General features: G+C 35.6%; 1 protein-coding gene across 1 annotated transcript in view; it reads left to right on the top strand.

Moving 5' to 3' along the window:
- Positions 1 to 12113, top strand: part of LOC126175711 (condensin-2 complex subunit D3-like) — a 157391-nt gene extending 145278 nt beyond the window's left edge. The window contains exons 10-12 of the mRNA XM_049922644.1: positions 7956 to 8149; positions 8261 to 8398; positions 8930 to 12113. Of these exons, the coding sequence (XP_049778601.1) occupies positions 7956 to 8149; positions 8261 to 8398; positions 8930 to 10357 (1760 nt within the window). The 3' untranslated portion in view covers positions 10358 to 12113. The remainder of the gene's footprint in view (positions 1 to 7955; positions 8150 to 8260; positions 8399 to 8929) is intronic.
- Positions 12114 to 22825: the final 10712 nt, after the last annotated feature.

Here is a 22825-nt window from a genome sequence, read left to right as displayed (position 1 = left end):
CATGGTATGTCGAGTTGCTGCAAAATGAGGTCTGACTTGATATTGGGAGGTATTCCTTGACTTGTCTGTCACCTTAGTGTAAATTTAAACTGAAAATAAATATTCAGCCCTCAAAATTGAGTTATTGAGCTCTGTTACTGCAATCCAAGAATGACTCACAAGAGAGCATTTCCAAGTGTCAATAAACGATTTTTATGAAACTTGGTGGTTGTATAGAGGGGGCAAAATAGTGCAATATAATTGTTTTTGCTTGTGCCCAATTTCACTTTTAAGGGGTCAAATGCACCCCAAAAGGTAGTGTAGCATTTTAGGTTTTGAGGGAATATCTTCTAAAAGATGATATATGAAAAATGTTTTTCACGTAAAAGTTGATATGTAATTAATGTTACTGAAAACTGTGTAATCAGTTTTTGTAATAATTTGAAAGTTTGCAAAATATCCCTCCACCAGTAATTAATTTTGAAAAATGAAAACTAATCTTACAAGATCAATTAAAGAAGCTTTTAAGCCATGTACATCCTTTGGTATAAAACAGGTTTCTGAAATAGCATTTTTGGGAAATAAGCTGTACACAGTGTGCTATCAAAGTATTTTCAACGTTCCTTATTAAAATATCTAAACATTCATGACTGTTGTAATTATTTATTTTACTTAAATTTTTGTGTGTTAGTAATTGTTATTTTATATTTTTCATTTACTTTTTTCTCCTCCCCATGTGTATTTTGTTAATTGAAAATAATTACAATAATGATAATCTGTAAAGAAACACTTAGGATGTAATGTTTTTTACACCATGCAAATAAAAGAACGAAATTTCTTTACATACATGCTGGAGAAGACAATATAAAACAAAATTCAGCAGGGTTTGCAAAAAACAAAAATCTCAAATTGGCCTACAAAAACTACATAAGCTACAGCGCATGCGCGTCAAGTGAGTTTTTCAACATTCTCGCATCTCTTTGCACAAACCATTAGTTCTAGAGAAAAAACTGAATAGGGTCATTTTCGTAGGAAATTTAATATATTATAATTTTGTACTGTGACATGTTTTTGCTAGAGTGTGCGGTTTTCGACTTATTGAAGAAAAATGTGATCTTTTAAATATCATGATTTGTTTCAGTTGTATTTTGGTACATTGCTAAGATTTGGCACAGAGAATTTATTGTGTTTTAGTGACTGCAGATATTGTTTCTCAGGTCGAGATTCATATCATGATCTTCTGTCTGAAGATTGGTTTTATGCAACTCTCCATGCTATTCTATCCTGTGCAAACCTTTTCATTTCTGAATAACTACTGTAGCGTACATCCTTGTGAATCTGCTTACTGTATTCATTTCTTGGTCACACTCTATAATTTTTAACACCCCACACACTTCCCTGCAGTACTAAACTGGTGATCCCTTAATGTCTCAGAATGTGTCCTGCCGATCGATCCCTTTGTCTAGTCAAGTTGTGCCAGAAATCTCTTTTCTCTCCAATTCTATTCAGTACCTCCTCATTAGTTACGTGATCTGCCCATGTAATCTTCAGATTCTTCTGTAGAACCGCATTTCAAAAGCTTCTACAGGTCGAGTCAGGAGGAAATGTACATGCTTTGAGGGGTTATAGTATTAGTGATCCTAAACAAAAAACTTCATATGGACGTATGCCCTATTCTGAATGGTTTCCGAGATAGAACATATTTAATATCACATTTGTACATTTTTCTTGAATAACTCGAAAACAGCACCTTCCAGCTAAAACGTGTCGCAGTACAAAATTAAACTATATTAAATTTCCTACAAAAAGGTCCTATTCACTTTTTCTCTGGAACTAATGGTTTGTGCGAAGAGAGTGCGAGAATGTTGAAAAACTCGCTCGACACACATGTGCTGTAGCTTACATAGTTTTTGTAGGCCAATTTGAGGTAGTTTCCCGACTTGATAGGCCACAAGTGTCCCAAACTGTTCATCTCATCTTGCTACCTCAACACACTACCTCAAATTGGCCTTCAAAAACTGCGTAAGTTACAGCGCATGCGCGTCGAATGAGTTTTTCAACATTCTCGCATCTCTTTGCACAAACCATTAATTCTAGAGAAAAAAATGAATAGGGTCGTTTTTGTAGGAAATTTAATATATTATAATTTTGTACTGTGACATGTTTTTGCTGGAGTGTGCGGTTTTCGAGTTATTCAAGAAAAATGTACAAAAGTGATATTAAATGTGCTCTACCTTGAAATAGGGCATACATCCACATGAAGTTTTTTGTTCAGAATCACTAATACTATCACCCCTCAAAGCATGTACCTTTTCTCTTGACTCAACCTGTATTTTCTTCTTGTCTAAACTGTTAATCATCCATGTTGTGCTTCCATACATAGCTACAGTCCATACAAATACTTTATAAAAACTTTCTGATAGTTTCTTGTCATTGCCAGTGCACATTTTATATCCTCTCTACTTTGGCCATCATCAGTTATTTTGCTGCTCAAATAACAAAACTCATGTACTGCTCTTAGTGTTCCATGTCCTAATCTAGTTTCTGCATCATCACCTGATTTAATTTGACTACATTCAATTATCCTTGTTTTGCTTTTGTTGATGTTTATCTTATATCCTCCTTTCAAGACACTGTGCATTCTGTTCAGCAGCTCTGCCAAGTCCTTTGCTGTCTCTGACAGAATTACAATGTCATCAGCAAACCTCAAAAGTTTTTATTTCTTCTCACTAGACTTTAATTCCTGTTCCAAATTTTTATTTGATTTCCTGTACTCTTTGCTCATTGTGCAGATTAATGACATTGGGGATAGGCTTCAGCCCTGTCTCACTCCCTTCTCAACCATTGCTTCCCTTTTATGCCCATCGACTCTTGTAACTGCCATTTGGTTTCTATGCAAGTTGTAAGTAGCCTTTGCCTCTCTTTATTTTACCCCTGCTACCTTCAGAATTTCGAAGGGTCTGCAGCAGTCCACATAGTGTAAAACTTTCTCTAAGAGTACAAATGCTATAAATGTAGGTTTGCCTTTCCGTAACATGTCTTCTAATAGAAGTTGTAGGGTCAGTATTGCCTTGTGTGTCCCATTTCTCTGGAATCCAAACCAATCTTCCCTGAGGTCAGTTTAACTACGAGTTTTCCATTCTTCTGTAAATAATTCGTGTTGGTATTTTGCAGCCATCTTTCATTAGACTGATAGTTCAATAATAGTTACCCTTGTAAGCACTTCCTTATGTTGGAACTGAAATTATATTCTTCTTCTTGAAGTCTGAGGGTATTTCACCTGTCTCATACATCTTGCCCACCAGATGGAAGAGTTTGACCATGGCTGGTTCTCCCAAGGCTATCAGTAGTTCTAACGGAATGTTATCTACTTCCAGGGTCTTGTTTTGACTCGGGTATTTCAATGCTCTTTCAAATTCTTCTCTCAGTACCATATGTCCTGTCTCATTTTTATCTACGCCCTCTTTCATTTCTATAATATTGTCCTCAACTCCATCTCCTTTGTATAGGCTCTCTATATACTCCTTCCATCTTTCAGCTTTCTATTCTTTCTTAGGACTGGTTTTCCATCTGATCTATTGATATTCGTACAGCTACTTCTGCTTTCTCCCTAGGCCTCTTTAATTTTCCTGTAGACAGTATTTATCTTTCCCCTAGTGATATATGCTTCTAAATTCTTACATTTGTCCTCTGTTCATTCCTGCTTAGCCATTTTTCACTTTGTGTCAATCTCATTTTTTTGATGTTTGTATTCATTGTCACCTGCTTCATTTACTACATTTTTATATTTGCTCCTTTTATCAATTAAATTCAGTATCTCCTGTGGAATCCAAGGATTTCTACTAGGCCTTGTCTTTTTACCTACTTGATCCTCTGCTGCCTCACTATTTCATCCCTCAAAGCCACCCATTCATCTTCTACAGTATTTATTTCCCCTGTTTTTGTCAATTGTTGTTTAATGCTCCCTCTGAAACTCTGAACAACCTCTGGTTCTTTCTACTTATCCGAATCCCATCTCCTTGATTTCCTACCTTTTTGCGATTTATTCAGTTTTAATCTACAGGCCATAACCATTGTGTTGGGAGTCCACATCTGCCCCTGGAAATGTCTTACAATTTAAAGTATGATTCCGAAGTCTGTTTTACCATTCTATAATCAGTCTGAAACTTTCCAATGTCTACAGGTCTCTTCAATGTGTATGACATTCTTTCATGATTCTTACAAGTGATTAAATTATGCTCCGTGCAAAATTCTACTAGAAGGCTTCCTCTTTCATTCCTTTACCCTGAGCATATTCACCATTGGTAAGGTCCATGATTCATAGGGAAGAGGCAGGGTCAACAGAACTAGATCTGAAAATCCTCTCACAATGTTTTTCCAACATCAAAAGCCATAAACTTTCCATGAATGTACCTGTACCATTGAGCCCTTTGATTCTTGTCCTTGGACATGACAGTCCAAACAGCTTTTTTCACACTGACCTCAAGCCTCTTCGTAGGCAACTTTGAACAGAGTTTTCGAGAATATCTTTTTGAAGCCCCGAATGTCCTTGTGACAGCATTGAAACAAATGCCTTTCATGCCAAAACACATTTGAAAGGTGTTTTCTTTCTTAGTCCTCTGTCTGTATTATTGTTAGAATCTTGTGGTAGTCAGTGTTAAAGAACTCTTGAGATCATTGTACCTGAGGACAAGGAACTTGTTGTGATCCCAAAGGGCTTGACAGTAAAGGGAATGGGATGTATCAGCTTTCAATGTTGAACAAGTTTTGTGAGAAGATTTTCAGGTCTAGTTCTGTTGAATGATTACGATGTCAGTCTCCACTTGAGAATCAATATAATCAAGCTACAGTCATTAGTTCATAATCGATCTTCTTTGCCAAGTCTTACTGATGCAGTGATATATGCCTGATAAAAATCTGGGTATTTAGAGGATCACTCGTTACAATTTAAAATCTTACTGCAATTTGTTTTATGTTGTCTTCTCCATTGTATATGTGCATGGTGTAGAGAAAACGTTATGTTGTAAGTGTTTCTTTACAGATTATCATTATTGTAATCATTTTCTATCATAATGGTGAGTTAGTTATTATTTTGAATTAACAAAATACGCATGCATAAAAAACAATGAATGTAAAATGTAACATAATGACTTCAAACATAAAACAAGTGTAAGTAAAATAAATAATTAGGATAGTAATGAATATTTAGATATTTTAAATAGGTATGTTGACAATACTCTGACAGCAAATTGTGTACAACTTATTTTCCAGAAATGGTATTCCAGAAACCAGCTTCATTACACAGGGGTGTACATGGCTCGAAATCTTCTTTAATTTATGTTGTAATGAAGGTTTTCATTTTTCAAAATTAATTAATGGTGGTAGGGTATTTTGCAAGTTTTCAGATCATTACAAAAGTTGATTACACAGTTTTCAATAACATTAATTACATACTGACTTTTATATGAAAAACATTTTTTATACATCAACATTTTGAAGATTTTCCCCCTAAAGCTAAAATACTAAATTACCTTTTGCAATGTGTTGTACCCCCTAAAAGTGAAATTGACACAAACGAAAAAATTATATTGCACTATTTTGGCACATCTACATGCCCACCAACTTTCATCAAAATCATTTTGTGACACTTCAGGAGTCAGATGCAAGGCAGCTGCTGGTAGGATGCACAGTTATAGTGTGGAATGTCATGTAACAGTATTGACTCTGCCCTTTAACTGTTAACAACTAAATAATTATTATTGTAGATACCCCACAGATATACCTATGATTCTCCACATCCACACAAAGAGTTATCTGCAAAGTAATATTACTGGTGATATCCACAGATATCCACATCAGCACAGATCTCTAACTATAATGTTGCTGTCATCAGCAAAGAAAATAGTTTCTCCATGCCTTACATTGCCAGGAATGTCATTGATGTATACAGGATATTTAAAAAAAAGGGTATATTCTACATGAATGAAAATATAAACTTGGAGTAAATTGTAACTAATGCATAGGGCAACTATTTTTTTCCTCCCCCACTCCCCAAAAGAAGCATCCGATGTTACATGGGTGTATCTTTTAAATTTAAGCATATATCAACCTTGGGGTACTTTTCCACAATTACATTTAGGATGACAAATGTATATTTACCTTTCGAAAATGTTCAGTGTGCCCTCCACTGGGTGTGTAGCAAAGATTCAGACTCATCCCATTCTTTTGCAAAATTGTGTAGAGTTACATTCACTGCTGTTGTTTGGTGGTGTTGCAGTTCACCTCCACCCTGCCCCCACCTCCATTCCCTCATACAATGGTACATTCCACAAAAGCAGCTTAGTTAAGAAATGCTCTCACATGCAGGTGCCAGTTCATTTGTGCTAATACCTTCAGAAATATTAATTTTTTAGCATGTTATGCAATAATGAAATATCCCAGACTCCAGATCTCCAAGGTATCCATCTTTGCCACAAAAAATGAATAGTTTCTAAACCTTTTCTCAGGAAATGGCACAAAGTACATGAAGGTTTGGAGAGTCTCTCACTTTTGCTGTGTTATTGTCATGAAATTGATGCTCATTGGGTAACGAACAAGCGAGCGAACTAGTAGCACCAGGGAGACCCCAATAGCAGCCACATGACTCGACAACTTACAGCTGGTGTCAAGTTGAGCTTTTACTTTCGATTTTTATGTTAAAAGTTTTCTCCAAATCTCTGTCTTCATTCATCTAGAAGATATAAACTTGTGAAATGAGAATCTCTAGGATCACTCATTATCAAGATCAGAGTAGATTCTAATATACTCCCCTGAGGAAGACATATGTTGTAATGTTTTGAAACTGGTAATTGTTTTACTAAAAATTTAGCATGATCATAACTGTAGACTAGCTTTTGCATACTATTTTCCTAAATAAATGTCAGACTTTGATTGTGTCTATCAAAACTTCAGAATACATATAAACCTTCAGTATTATAAAAACTACGTACACTAAAGAAAGTATACAGAATGTAAAACAGGTAAAATAATGAATAAAATATGATTAAAAGCTTATGATTCCACAAGCAAAGAAATTGTACTTGTGTGTATCTGTCTGTGTGTGTGTGTGTGTGTGTGTGTGTGTGTGTGTGTGTGTGGAGGGGGGGGGTTGCATTCAAATATATGTGAGACTTCGTTTGAATATTTCCTAATAGCTTGAATTCTTTAATTATATTTTACAAACAAATGTAAAAGTTTAAAGACACATCTTAATCGACGAAATATGTGTTCACATTGTAAACGAACAAGCCTCAGATGTGAGTTTCACAGTTGAGCATTAGAGGGATTTGAAAACCAGACACTGAAATAAACAGTGAAGATTTGGTATTTCAAAACAGTTTGGTTTTCCTCATTTTGGAAAACAGAAATGCTCATAAAGACTTGAGAAGGTTTCACACATTGTTTTTGTAAATAAGAGGATACTCAGATGTTATACAAGGGAGAAATTGCACTCAAATGAATTAAATGATAATTTTTGTAACTAAGCAGCAAGAAATCAAAAGCAAAATTTCAGGTGTCCAACTGATCTTGTGGTTTATTTTTGCTCACAGTATTCCAGTGTCTGTCTTCTTCTTCTTCTTCTTCTTCTTCCTCCAAATATAACATAATCAGAGAGGTTGAAAATTGGTGCAGTTGCAGGAACAATATAACGTAAAGGGGTGAAGGATATAGGTACAAATGCTGATGGCATATCCCTTGTGATGTAGGTATGTAGTACAGAAAAAAATCAAAAATTCCTGTCTCCAGTTTCCTCCTTTTAAAAATACAGCTTATGGTGTTATAGGGACTGTAATGAAGTGATCCAGTTTTATTTCCTTGGAGAATTATACCAACAATCAGTTTCTTCAACTGTTGTGTTTAATATTTCATTTGTGAACATTTAAGTGACAAACTTTTAATTTAGTCTTGAATAGAAGAGATGAAACTTTTTTCTGCAGGTGCTGTGGTGAATGACAAAATGTCACTGAATGGTGCTGGTAGACATGTTTTGAAAGATTCACTGACGGTGTTGGCATGTGACGAGATCAAATTGTCCTCATTGCGGTCTCAAGGAGAGGAAGAACCTGCAGCAGATGAGACAGAAGCTGCTGCAGCTGTTCTTACTACTGCAAAGAAGACGATTATTTCCCAGGTAACATGCAACTTAAAATGGAATGTGTAAACCTTTGTCAGTGTTTGTTAAGAATTCATTAACTTCCTATCTTTTTCATCACCAGATTAATAGTGACTATTATGTTTTTAGTGTGTAAAACGAAATACAATTGAAAATATTGTACCTGTTGTCATACAACTGAAGACAAAGCTACAAGCTGCTATGTCACCACTTGTCTTGGATCTGATGTCATACATCAAAGAATTGATGAGGGACTTTAAGAATGAGGTGAGTCTGTACCTTGTCTACTCAGTGAAAATGGGAGAGAATATGCATTTCTGCTTCAGTCTATCATTCTAATACTTGCTCAGTAGTATTTGGTGGCAAAGATACATCAGTAATTATTCATTTGCGAATCAAATAAGAAATTTTCACAATCATGTCTTATTGTCATAAAATATGAACGACATATGTTAGTTGGGAGCAGATGGGCAATAAGCATTACAGTTCTGCTTGTAATAGTAATGTACTAATGTATTTCCAGTTTCTCTAATGAATACTGCATGTAAAAACAAAACTGAAATCCTTAACTTCCTGATTTTCTTTTTTCTGTACTACTACTACTACTACTACTCCTCGTGCTGCTGCTGCAGCAGCAGCAGCTGCTACTACTACTACTACTACTACTACTACTACTACTTCTGCTGCTATTACTATGATTGCTGCAGAGTTGGAAATGTATTAAGTAGGCCATAAAATTTTAATAATTGGTGTTTCTCTCTTTGTCTCTTTCTAATTATAATTTGTCCCCTATTGCAGATTAAAGAAATTTTTGCTGATGACAAGACACTGGCTGCAGAAATATTGTTTGATCTGAAGAAGCATGAGGAACAACAAAAACAACTGGAAGCACAAATTGCTGCATCTAGGCAGGCCGCAAGTTGCGACACAGTGGTAGATGGTGAAATAGAACCTGTACCAAGCACAAGTTCAGGTAACAGTCCCCGGGCAGTAATAGAGAAACCAGTTGGCAAAGGCGAAGCAGGGACACCATCAGCGAAAGAGCAAAGCAAGAATATGGTCAATGAAACAGGGAGGAGCGTACAACGTCTCTCCTCCAAGACTCCAAATACAAAACAGAGCCATGGAGATAATCAAAAAAGGAAATCTTTATCATATAATGAAAATAGATCTGAGGCACATGTTACACCAAGTACAAACACAACAGGAAAAAGTTCAAATACTAATCGTCTATCAGAGAGCAATGCTGATGAAAGTAGGAAGAAGAGAAACTCGAACAAGAGTAAACCTGCAGAAATGCAAGAGACACCACGTACCACCAGCAGTGCTCGAGAACAGCGTAAAAGCATCGTACAAATGTCTGCAGTAAGAACACCAGTGTCTAACTCAAATACCTCTGGTGATAAAGACAAATTAAGTGCAAGAACACCAGCCGCTACAGCTAAGTCTGGAACAGTTACTGAGGCCAGAACATCACAGCCCAGTGTGTGTTCCTCAGTTGCTGCAGTAGGTATCACTAAAACCCCTACCAAAGGTACATCAGAACCTGTTTCAGATCATGTGTTCATTACACCAAAACCTGTCTCAGAACGTGTTTCAAATTCTGGAGCTACCCTGAGGCGTAGTAACAGTCGTGCAGGTACCTCATCTGAAACAGCTTCTACTAGCAATCATCCAAACACAATAAAAAGTGCTGCATCAAAGGATATACCTGAAACACCACGCACAAGTAGAAGGCAGAGTATTCAGATACAGAGTGACAGTTTAGACCTTGCAGGTAGCCACAGACTGGGTAAAGAGCAAACACATACAAACAGTTCTCAAGATAGTGACATTTCATCTCATAACAGAATAAGCACCAATGGGGCTCCGTCTCCTGTGACTGGTTCCTTTGATAGCAAAATTGCTAGCAAAGAAGATGGAAAGGCCACTCCAAAGAATAAAACACTAAAAGTAGGTGTGCATTCAAGTAATGAAAGTAGTTCTAATGTTCAGGACAAACGGGGGGAAAACCAACATATGAAGGAAAAACACAAAGTATCTGTTTCAAATAAATCTCGATCTACTTCAAGTACAACGGAGAAGGAATTAACAAATCATGGCCATAAACGTGGTGTAAAGAGAACAGCAGTTTCACCTCCTGTGAGCCCGGAGAACAGTGTAACAGATGACACTACCAGTGTAAATCGAAGACGCAGGAAGAAAGAAATTTCAACCCAGTCCTGAAACTTCAAGAACATGAATATAAATATTAAGTTATAGAAGTGAGCCATTCAACGGATATTTGACTGATGTTATATCGGTAAATTATGAACTTCTAAAATCACTAAATAAAAATATGACTTTTTGATTTAGATTACTTTAGAACAATATTTACGTAAAAGTTACGTAAAAGCAGTACTCTGTTGAATTACTCAGCTTTCTTGTGATTTACATTTTGTTATATATGTAAAGAAAACAGACTATTAAAACATTTTGTAAAGTTTACAGTAGTAACAGTTTCACAAATATTCCTTTAAAATGTTTTATAGTCATAACAACTGCTTCATTTTAGGCAGCAGACAGTCGACATCTATAGAAACTGCACTTGAATCATGTAATTATCATTTAATTATAGATATTCCCATCTTTCATTAGTCATAATTTTATTTTAATTACAAATAGCTAGGTTGTATTTCTGAACAGTTGGAAGCACAGGCTGGCTGATAATGTCACAGAATACTGTATGTTCTCCATTGGTCTTGTAAAAGAAAAGATTTTGCCCTTCAGACTCTTTATGAGGACAAGGATGTAGAGTTGGTTTGTGGCCAGGAAGAGATGAGGTAAATGAAGGGAGAAAATTAATCATAAATAAACAATACTTGGTACTCAGCAGTATGCAAAAAGTGGGGTTAAATCCTACTCATGTTACTTTTAGTGTCCTAATTTATCTTATTTAGATTATAATTGATGATCATTCGCAACGCACTACCACAAGATTAGTATTGTCTGTGAAATACAGTAATCAGATTGTTGTATTTTTTATATGGAACCTGTTGTACCTTTGGTGCTTGTAAAAAGGCTATATTATTCCCAGTATCCATTTTCCAAAAGATAATTAGTTTTGTCTTGTGCCATACCCTGATTTTTCAGAAATTAGTAGGTCGCTATTTCTAAAGAAGTATTATGAAAAAATGTTGGTACACAGAAGTTTGTATTTTATCATATTGCAAAACAAATTTTATTTTATTGGATAAATAATAAAGACTGCCTCCATAGCCGAATAGTTATCATCACTGCTGTCATTGCTGAAGGTCCCAGGTTTGATTCCAGTAACTCCTTGGATGTTTTTGAGATAGGGAGGTCTGGAAGGGGGTCCATTCAGTCTCATAAGACCAAAAGAAAAGATGCTTGAATAAAGAAGCAGTGGGATCATCAGGATTCATCAAGTTGTGATATTGGTGGGAGAAGTTGGTGACACGCTGATCACATGTCCCATGTCTGTAGATCTCTCCTCATACTGCCGTGTAAGCTGCACTTGGAACAGGCTTAAGGTCTAATCCATGGGCATTGAGTGGTGGACAAAAGATGAATATAAAAAATTACGTTGCATTGAAGAGTAATGTGCTATGGTGGTATAATGAATGTATCACTATCAGTTAAATCCCTTCCTGTGGCAATATTTGCTTTCATCATGACATTTCTGTTGCACATTTTCTTTGTAAAAAAGCTGCCGGGTTCCAGATTAAAGAATTTATTTGCACTGTTACCAGTTCCATTCTGGCCAACAGCGATTTCATATTTTACAATTGGACATGTAAATTAACCTCAATATGCCCAAAGGGAAAGGGGGTTTATGTTTACACAAAATTTTCCTCAAATCTCCATTTTTATAATCTCCAGATTGTGAATCTTTGGCTGTAAGTATTGCCTACTTGTATATACAGTGAAGCTAAGCTGTTAAATATTTTAAACTGTACATTTTTTTTTTAATAAAATTTTGTCTAGCCCATATATGGGTGCTTTTTGTTTTAATTTAATGCTAATAGTATAATTCCTATCCAGTTTCTGCAGGCCATTAATCTGTGTGTTTACATAAGTACGATAGTATTTATTTTTTGCATGCTGTTTGTTTCAAATGAAACACATTTTGTTTCAAATTAAAAAAATGTTGCCCACTGCTCTCGAGATTCAAGATAAATTTCGTCCAGTGCACTCTGAGAGCAGAAACACCATAAAACCTACCACTTCTTCCAACCTATTCCTTGTATTACACCTCTCCTGAATTCATTGTCAAATGGTATTGCAAATTCATAAGGTACTGTACTTTCTTTTCGAAGGAATGAGGATATGATTTCCCCAATTGTAGAGTGTGAATGCTGGGATGGTTCAAATGACGAGATCACAACTGATTCCGTGCTCCATTCTTCTTTAACTCAAGCTTATGCTTTCTATTTCTTCAACCCAAGTTTATGCTTTCTAATGTTCTTACCACTGATGGGAGTTTAAATCCTTATTTTATTCCTTCCCTTCTGAATCTTCACTCTATGTTCCTTCCAACTGGTCTTACTTTTGTGATTTTATCTGTTTTCTTTATAAACTGCTTCTCTATACCCATTTTGTTTCCTTCTGCATTAATTTTTTGTATTACTTTGCCTTTTCTCTCTCTTCTAATCTGTAATATTTTTTAGCTTTAAGATCTGTTAATTGAGTGACTTCTTGGCTGACAGAACTATAAATAGTGGGATAGACTTCCGAAGACCTCAGTTCTTATGACTTTTGGCTTGCCAGCAGTCATTAAAATTAGCAACTCTGTGTCATAGACCAAGCGAGGTAGTGCAGTGGATAGCACACTGGATTTGCATTTGGAAGGATGACAGTTCAAATCTGTGCGTGGCCATCCTGATTTAGATTTTCCATGATATCCCAAAATCGCATAAGGCAAATTCTGTGATGGTTCCTTTGAAAGAATATGACTGATTCTGTTCCTGTCCCCATCCCTCCATAATCTGAGTTTGTGCTCCATGTCGAGTGATCTCGTTGTCAAAGGGTTGTTAAATACTAATCTTCCTTTCTCATTCCTTTTGTGTGATGGCTCTCAAAAGGTGTTTGTCCTGGGACATATTTGATGTGTGATCATCTAGTTGCATTTGCATCCTCTCTTTGTTCATTGACATCTATGAGCTGTTTAACATTTTAAACCCTAAGTTTGAGTCACACCTATTTGCATTTCTGTATCACTGAATCACCTCTCTAAGCATACTGGCAAGGTCATGGCTTTGATTCCTGTCATCACCTTAGATTTATCTGTGGTGGTGAAGTCTCAAATGAAAGCTGTTCAGTCTGGTGAAGTAAAATAAAAAGTAACTGGAGTAAATAAACAGTTAAATTGACATAAGAGTAGCAGCAATTATAAAGGCTGAGTACCTTATGGCATTTATTTATTTGTTGGTTGCTAAGATTTCTTCATGGTTTGATACCATAGTGATCTGATATTCCTCCTCTTGCCTGGCATTGGCTTCACAAACAAGGTTATTGTATATAGATTGACAAAGGTGACATATTGGTAACACAATGCACTTGCATTCAGAAGGTCGATGATTCAACTTCCCATTTGGACACCCAGATTTAGATTTTTTGCAGTTTCTCTAAATTGATTAAGGCAAATACTGGGCTGGTTCTTCTAGAAATGAGAGACTGCTTTCCTATCTTAACTTCCTCCAGTCCAAGATTGTACTCCACCCCTACTGACCTTGTTGACAACAACCCGTTACATCCTAACCTCCATTTCTTTTATTATTTTTTGTTGTATAAAGATATGTCACATTAGACACAGCTACTGCTGCATTTTGGGGTACTCTCTGATGTTATTTCTCGGTAGCTCAGTTTTTGTCCATTGTGTCTTGCATTGTTACATTTAAGAATACCATTAGTGTGTATTGAACTATGTACATACAGAGATACTTATCATGGAGTTAGGTGTTACATCACAAACCCTTGACTTTAAATGCAGAATTGGACTTCCATTTTGGAGGACGGCATTTTAAATCTCCATCTGGCCCCCCAGATTTAGGTTTTCTACAGTTTCCCTAAATTGTTTAAGGCAATTTCTTTCCCAATCGGCTTCAAGTCAAATGACCTCATTGATGATGACACATTAAACCCAACTCTTTCTTCCCTTTTTATGTGTGTGTAGAAATCTCTAGAGATGGTATGTACTTTTGAATTATTCATGAGTATCAACATTGAAGTTCTAAACCATAGTGGTTGGCATTCATGGACTGTCAAATTTCATTCCTTTGCTTAGCATAATTAACAGCTTTACTATTGTTTCCTTTTACTTATTTTTCTTTGAGGAAATTATATCTTCAGCTTTTAACTTAATAGCATTCCTTAGCCAGTCTTTGACATTTGCTTGTAATATTCCAGCTGCTCTTGTTTTCTTGAGCATTTTTAGACATCCATGAATATTTTATACTGTTTGTTCACCAGGAAAACTAGAAAGTTCATGAATGAGTCTTCCAGTTCAGTTAACATATACTTTAGTTGGTATGGTGTAAAATTCTGAAAGAATATAAAGAGTATTGTATACCAGTGACATTTAGAGCTAAAGCCAGTGTTTTGTTCTTTACTTTTGCATTTGTAATCACCTTCCTTTGAGCTATTTTGAGTATGTATACCTATTTTCGATGTATGTTCTACTACCCTTAATTATAAAATGCTGATATATGTGCATGACTTTCTCTCTAGTTTTACTCTCCTTTCTTAAAACTTTGGTTTAGTATTCCTTTTTTACCTTCATGGACATTTTTGTCATATTTTCAGGATTTGCAAAAACTTTTCTCAGTAGTTTGTGGAAGTTCAGCTTTATATTTTAGTGTTAAGGAATCTAGCCTTTTGCTGTACATCAGTAACATTTTTGTTTCTGTGTAGAAGTATTAATTATCATTTGTATACTGCTAGGGTTAGGGATGTTCCAGAGCTTTTCCTGGTTTCAGTTGTGTACAAAGTATTTTTTCCAACTTGAAAGTATAGTAGTCAAATAAACTGATATGTAATGTTTCTTGTATCATGCAAGCTTTTCCTTCCCAAGTTAGGATTATGCTATTCAGATATCCTGACAAGTTAGATTGTGTCTGCTTTTTATGCGAACTGGAGCAGTGATTAAGATGCTGGAGGGAATGTAACCTTCCAAATTCTTGTCTGACCATTGTGGTTTAGCTTGTCTGAAATTTTGTTTGTCAGTTCAGGTTCCTTCAAAAATATCAAAAAATATTTCTTGTCATAGCCTTGCCCAGTCTGTGCTTAAAGTTCAACTCAACATCAGTGAATCACTAAACTCTGCACTATCACTGCTTCTTGTATCATCTTGGTTGTAGGTAAGTACATTGTCATATGTCAGAATGTACATGCTTTTCTTGTATGTGGAAGTGCTCTGGTATGTTGTGTGCTATTTTTGATTTTTTTCAAGACTTATTATTTCAAAGTATAACTGGCCATACTTCAGGATTAATGTTTTGATAAAATTTTAGTTGACCGTTTATTTCTTGTCATTGCTCTTCCACTGTAATTATAGACCCAAATCTAAAACCTGTGTTACCTTGTATTTCTGACTGATGTGTCTCTTCCTCTTTTTTGTTCTACCCTGTTCAAACTTCAATTTTAATTGGTTCTTTGATTGAGTTTCACTCTATTCCATTCTTAATATCTCCTCTATTTTGTGAGATGTCGTTCCCTGTGGCAACTTTTGAATTCTAGTTCTAGCTCTTGAACATATTAAACTTTCTTTAGTGACACAATCTCATGTTTGCTTCCAGATCAGTGAGCTTTTAGGAGCAATTCATCATCATATTATTCGGCTCAGTGATCCACATTGAAAGGCTTTCCATACTTATGGCTGTTATCTTGTCAGTTACGTGGTCGCTCTTAAATTATGATTCTGTACGTGTTGTGATTTGTTTTTCCATACTGTCTGTGGGTTAATGTAATGTATCAAAAGAAAATCCAACCAAGAAAACTCATAAATGTGAGACACAATTGCTTGCTAGTACTTGTAGTCAGGACAAGGGTCGAAAAAGATCTTTATGGGTCCCTCTCAACGTGGAATCTAAGTGACCTCTATTCCTTTTCAACCTTCCCCACTTATGTATCTGCCGAAAATACAAATATTTTGTTTCCCAAAGGAAAGCACTGGCCAGCAATCATGTCTCGTATTTCTTTCTTAATGTAACGTATCAATTGAGTCATGCAACTGAGCAACACTGTAACATACTAAAAAACAAATTTTCTACCTGATGATTGGGATATAATCCTCCAAAGTGTATAGTGGAAAGTGAGGCATAATAAATGTTGCTTATTAGAGTAATTTGTATTGTCAGTTGATGTTCGTAATGGTCATGATCAAGCCTAATCTAAAATGTTTACATTTAAAGTTTGTTTTATTTTTTATAACATTTTTTTATTTTTAAATGCTGTTCGGTTTTATAACCTAAAACATTGCTATGGAAGTGATTTGACATTATATTAACTTACTTTCTGAATAATCCCAACACTTCCATTTTTCAAGAGGAGTAGCATTGTATCTGCAACAGTACAACATTGCTCTTCTAAACTTTATTGGTAGTGTGTCTTTGTACTCTTTGCAGATGTAGACTTTGTTTTTGGAAACCATATGATTTAGATCTAAATGCTTCACTTCACTGCAATACAGTTGTACATAAAAGATGAGGAACTTTTTGAAATGCTTCAGTCTTATCGTAGTAATTTATTAACAATTTGTACTCAACCTTAAGTTGAAATATAAGCTACTTGTAATGAAAGGATTTAAAAGAAACACATTTTCCCATTTTGATTTGTTGTAGTGACTAGATTTCCCTCCTCTGTCTCTCACTTCAAATGTGGGAAACTGTGCACTGTAACAAGGAGTTCTTTAACCCATTGTAGTAATGCATATGCCAGTTGTTCTGCCAAGTAAAACACTTAGACTAGGTTAATGATGTACAGTTCTTGTCGTGTCTCAAGCAACAGAAACAGATTGCAATATATTTCAAAGATTATTTTGTCTTTCACTTTCATTTTCAATTTGTTTGATTTGTTCCTCTGATGCTTTTGTAACCAACTATGTGGTATGTTTGTTACCATGTGTGCAAGCATCTGACCTTTATGCATCGTTTATTTGGTCACTTCAGATTGGACATGCATCACTTCTTCTGCAGTAGTTGTGTTTCTGGTTAATTCTCAAGTGAGTATATGTTTTTAACAAGACTGTGTCATGGATAAATTTTTTTTAAAAAAGCAGAGACGCCTTATTTGTAACTTAAACACAAGAAGAGTTCCTTCAAAAGTAAGAGTGAGGGATTAACTGTTGAGAGAGAGTGACTAAAAACTAAATGCTTTGCAAGTAATAAGAAGGGTAATATACAGGTATGTAACTAAATGTCCCTGGAAATCTCTAAGGATGAGATGGAAAAGAAAGTAGGTCATAAAATAAAGTCTCCTGATGCAGTATGCATTATTCTGTGCACATATCAGCCAGGTCGTTATCTTGTATGTTGAGGAATACAGTGTTTTAGCTGGCTTCACGAAAGCAATATGTGAGGCAGTGGATTTCTGGCAATTTATAGATATGTTAAAAACTCCATGTAATCTAGTGTGTTTTGTTGTAGTCTTTACCATAAAGGAGAATTTATTTTAAGAACATCATGTAAATATTTAACACAAATCCCCTTTCAGTGATCATGTTGGGCTGCTAATTTCTGTTATTCTAGTGCCGACATTTGTAGCAGGTTCATGTGTTCACTTAATTGGATCAGCTGATGCTTGTGCAGCATGTTTTGTGTTGAGATCGTTATGATCATCTTTATGATTAAGATTTCCAGTGTTGCAAAAGTAAGATATATAAAGACACATAAAAAAACACGCCAAAAGAAAAAAGTGGAAATTGTAAAAGGAACAAAATTAGTCATAATCATTTGGTTGTCTTCTTTCTTGGTTATTTTCAAGCACTAGTATCTGTTAAATTTTTTGCTCTACTATGAGAAGTGTTGCATCTATTCAAAAAGAACATATTCAAACAAAACAGTGAGCAGTCCAACTTTGTTTCTTGTGAAACACTACAAATTTGGATGCATAGTTTAATTGGATTGCAGTTTTTATATATTTTCTTGGAGATTTAGTTAATTGGTGTCCATACATGTATTGAAGAATCTGTAGTTACAGTTAATTCAGTGCACAGTAGCTGATTTTTCTTAATATTCAAGTGAAATTTAGTGCCACACTCATGTGATAATGATATGCATTAAGTTAATTGGAAAAATAATGCAACAAAAAACCTACCAGAATATTCAAACTCAGTTATCAATATGTAGACCGAGCGAGGTGGCTCAGTGGTTAGACACTGGACTCGCATTCGGGAGGACGATGGTTCAATCCCGTGTCCGGCCATCCTGATTTAGGTTTTCCATGATTTCCCTAAATCGCTCCAGGCAAATGCCGGGATGGCTCCTTTGAAAGGGCACGACCGACTTCCTTCCCCATCCTTCTCTAATCCAATGAGACCAATGACCTCGCTGTCTGGTCTCCTTCCCCAAACAACCCAACCCATCAATATGTAGAAAGGAAGTTGATCAGTGGCTAATGCCTGGCCTAAATAAGGAAGAATCAGCACTTGCAGCCAGGCCTCTGACACTGTTTTAAGCTGTAGGAAATGTTCAGTTCTTAATTTGTCTTGGACTAATTGAAAATTATAGTGCAATATAATAGAAATGCCTTTTAAAAGGACGTTATGTGTGTTGTAAACATTGTACATAATGAGTGTATTTAATGTATGACCTGAGCATGCAATTTTTAGAGCATATATGTGTAAATGATTGTATTTGTTTGTCAAAATAAAATATTTGTTTTTGTATTATTATTGAAATATGTTGAGCAGAACTACATTTCATTTACATTTTGTTGTGTCCACATTCCGCACTTCTCATATTAGTTTCCATTGATTGGTAAAGTAAGTAAGAACTTCTGGCATCCAAGGCACTATCAGCACATGCAGTCTGGGAATACAGAGCAAGTGTGTATGTTCTTTACAACAGTATTTATATCTTTTTATCATGATTGATTATTCAGAACAAACTTCATAAGAGGTTAAATTTACTGTGAGCCTGTAACCAGTACACTCTATTAATCAAATGTTACAGTATTGTGCTCTACAGCAGGTCTGCGTTGGGTCCCCATAATGACCATATACATGTTTTGGAATCATGAATACTTTCATTTGCAATCAAGTGTTGTGCCATAATATGATGATGCAAGAATTATTATTTTTTCAGTTGTCGCATTTTGCTGATTTGAGTTTCTTTATATTGTATATCAATATACTTCGTTTATTCTTCTCTGTGTTACGTAACTCACTGATCTTGTGGCAGGCTGCTACACTGTCCCTGGGCAGATTGAAGACAGCTGCAGAATCCTGGACAACACCAGCAATATGGCTTTCTATGTACTATTTATTGTGCCTTGAAAGGAGGCTATAAGATGAACATTGAAAAAAAAAAAAAAGGGTAATGGAATGTTGTCAAATTAAATCAGGTGATGCTGTGGGAATTAGATTAGGAAATGAGACACTTAAAGTAGTAAATGAGTTTTGCTATTTGAGGAGCAAAATAACTGATGATGGTCAAAGTAGAGGGGATATAAAATGCAGACTGGCTATGGCAAGGAACACGTTTCTGAAAAAGATAAATTTGTTAAAATTGAGTAGAGATTTAAGTGTCAGGAAGTCTTTTCTGAAAGTGTTAGTATGGAGTGTAGCCATGTATGGGAGTGAAACATGGACAATAAAACAGTGTAGACAAGAAGAGAACAGAAGCTTTCAAAATGTGTTGTTACAGAAGAATGCTGAAGATTAGATGGGTAGATCATCTACTTAATGAGGAGGTACTGAATAGAATTTGGGAGAAGGTGTATCTGTGGCACAACTTGACTAGAAGAAATTATTGGTTGGTAGGACACGTTCTGAGGCATCAATGGATCACCAATTTAGTATTGGAGGGAAGTGTGTGGGGTAAAGATTGTAGAGGGAGACCAAGAGATGAGTACACTAAGCAGATTCAGGATGATGTAGGTTGCAGTAGTTATTTGGAGATGAAGAGGCTTGCACTGGATAGAGTAGCATGGAGAGCTGCATCAAACCAGTCTCTGGACTGAAGACCACAACAAGAACAACATTTGTTGTCTGATGCCCACATTGTGTTCTAGGTTTTTGCATGACAATATCTCAGTTTCTTCTTTATTATTATTATGTTCGTGCTTTTGGAAAGTTAGTGCAAAAGTGTTAATACTATCAGGGATTGACCAATTATTGAGTAATTTGCTGTGCACTGAGGTATTTCTTCTCTTCTGTACAGTACTATTCCAGCAAGTATGCAAAACACTTGAGAAAGGTAAAGTCAGTCTTCAGTGTAATAATACCAATTCAAAATAAAGCAGATGCTAACAGGTGTGAATATTACCATAAGTTCAATAAGTCATGGTTACAAAGTGCTATCACAAATTATTTAGCAAAGAATGGAAAAACTGATAGAAGCTGACCACAGAAAAGATCAGTTTTTGATTTAAATAATGAAATACTGTACTAGTTACAAATTTTTCCATTCTTCTAATGACATGTTTCAAAAATTTATTTTGTACCATGTCACAACATGTGTGGTACTATGCAAAATGGAGGAGGCACAAACACTCAAAAATATGATGACAGTGCAAGAGAGGCAGGAAAAACACACATGCAAACATCACACAAAATACTTTCATAATCAATATTTTCACCTGACAATCAGAATAAATTCTCAGAATGCTCCATGCTAAGCATGAAAAAATATGTAACTGGTGCAATCTTTTATTATTTAAATTATGACTGTTAAAAAGTTGCAGACTTTCAAAAAAATATTGATTATAATATATGAAATTAAAATCTGTCTGGATTCCAAAGGAATGTAGGAACAGACTTACTGTAGGGATAAAATCCAGAAAGCTAAAGGTTTTCAGCAACTTGTACAGAAATCAGACTGCTGTTATGAGTCAAAGGACGTGCCAGGGAGAGGGAGTCACTAGTTGAGAAGGGCGTGAAATAGGACCATGGCTTACCTCTGATGTTCAATATATTCAATGGGCAAGCAGTAAATGGAATCAAGTAGAAATTTTGAAAGAGGACTAAAATTCACAGAGAAAAGTAAAAACTTTAAGAAGTGCCAACAACATGATTCTGTCACACGACAGAGGATGTGGAAAATCTGTTGACCATAGTTGACAGCATCTTGAAGAAGGGTCTATAAAGTCAACATTACCAAATTGAAACAAGTATAATGGAGTGTGATAAGGCATTGTAATAGTAGTATACGAGGTTACCTATTTTGGCAGCGATATAACTAGAGAGGAAGTGAAATGCAGGTTGGCAGTATCAAGAAAAACATTTCTGAAATGGAGATCCAACCAACACAGGTAATTACAGAGGAATTCTTCTGGATACAAATGTAAAATATTTGTCAGTATAATTTACAACAAGATCAAAAACACTCTGTAACTACAAACTGGAGAATACCAAGGGGGATTTCACCCATGCTCTACATAGATTTCAAAAAAACATATGATAGTACACATAGACCCGCATTTACAAATCCTCAGATTGCACAGTCTCCATCCCAAATTAATAAAAATCAACAAACCAACTTGAATATATGCAAATTTCAAGGTGAAGTTCAGGAGAGAAATTTCTAAAGTTCTCACAATATAAAGTGATCTAACATGAGATGATGGATTATCCCCACTACTTTTCAATGTAGCACTCAATTTAATTATGAAGATTTGGCAAAAAGAAAAACCACTGAATATCACAATTTAAGCAAAATCCTCAATAAGAACACGCTTCCTGTAGTTTCTTGATGATTTAGCTCTTTTAGCTTTTGACATGGAAGTAGTTCATCCCCATCCCACTCTGCAGAAATCGTCTTAAAAATAAGATTACAAATATCCTTGAAGAAAACTGAGAATGAAACCCATGTGTATAAGTAAAGTCTTCATAAACTATCAACAGATTAACATAGCTCTATAGCTTAAATACAAAAAGTTTTGAACAGTCGTCTCTAATTTTTTTTATCATTTGCAGGAGGAGAATGAAATTTTTTGTGAACATACTTGGAACATTTAGCTGTAAGTTGTTATAAAAAAGTATTTTCTTTTAGTCCATAACTGACCATGAAATAGATGTCAGGTTGCAACAACAGTCGGTGATGGAGTTCCTCTTCAAGATCGGCGATGACTCTGCCACATTGATTCACAGGAAGTTGCTCCCTATTTATTGGGAGGACACAGTGGATCGCAGCAGTATCCAGCGGTGGTTGCAGAGATTTAAAGAAGGTGATTTCTCTCTACTGGACAATCCATGATGTGATAGACCATTGACGGCAGTGAGTGATGTGAATAAGGAGACCATTGATCAAATCATCCAAAATGACAGATCTGTGACGAGATGTCAGCTTGCTGAAATGACTCATTTGATATTGGGTAGTGTGGTATCACTGGTGCAGTCAATAGGATACAGAAAAATCTGTGCATGTTGTGTACCTAGATTATTGACAAGAGAAATGAAAACGACGAGGAAAAATGTGTGCAAAGGTCTCATGAAGACCTTTACTGAAGAGTGGAAACATTGTTTTGACGCCATCA

This window comes from Schistocerca cancellata, chromosome 3 (genome assembly GCF_023864275.1).
Source record: "Schistocerca cancellata isolate TAMUIC-IGC-003103 chromosome 3, iqSchCanc2.1, whole genome shotgun sequence".
NCBI lineage: Eukaryota > Metazoa > Arthropoda > Insecta > Orthoptera > Acrididae > Schistocerca > Schistocerca cancellata.
Note: the sequence above shows the minus strand (reverse complement) of the source record. Positions and strands in the feature narration are given on the sequence as shown.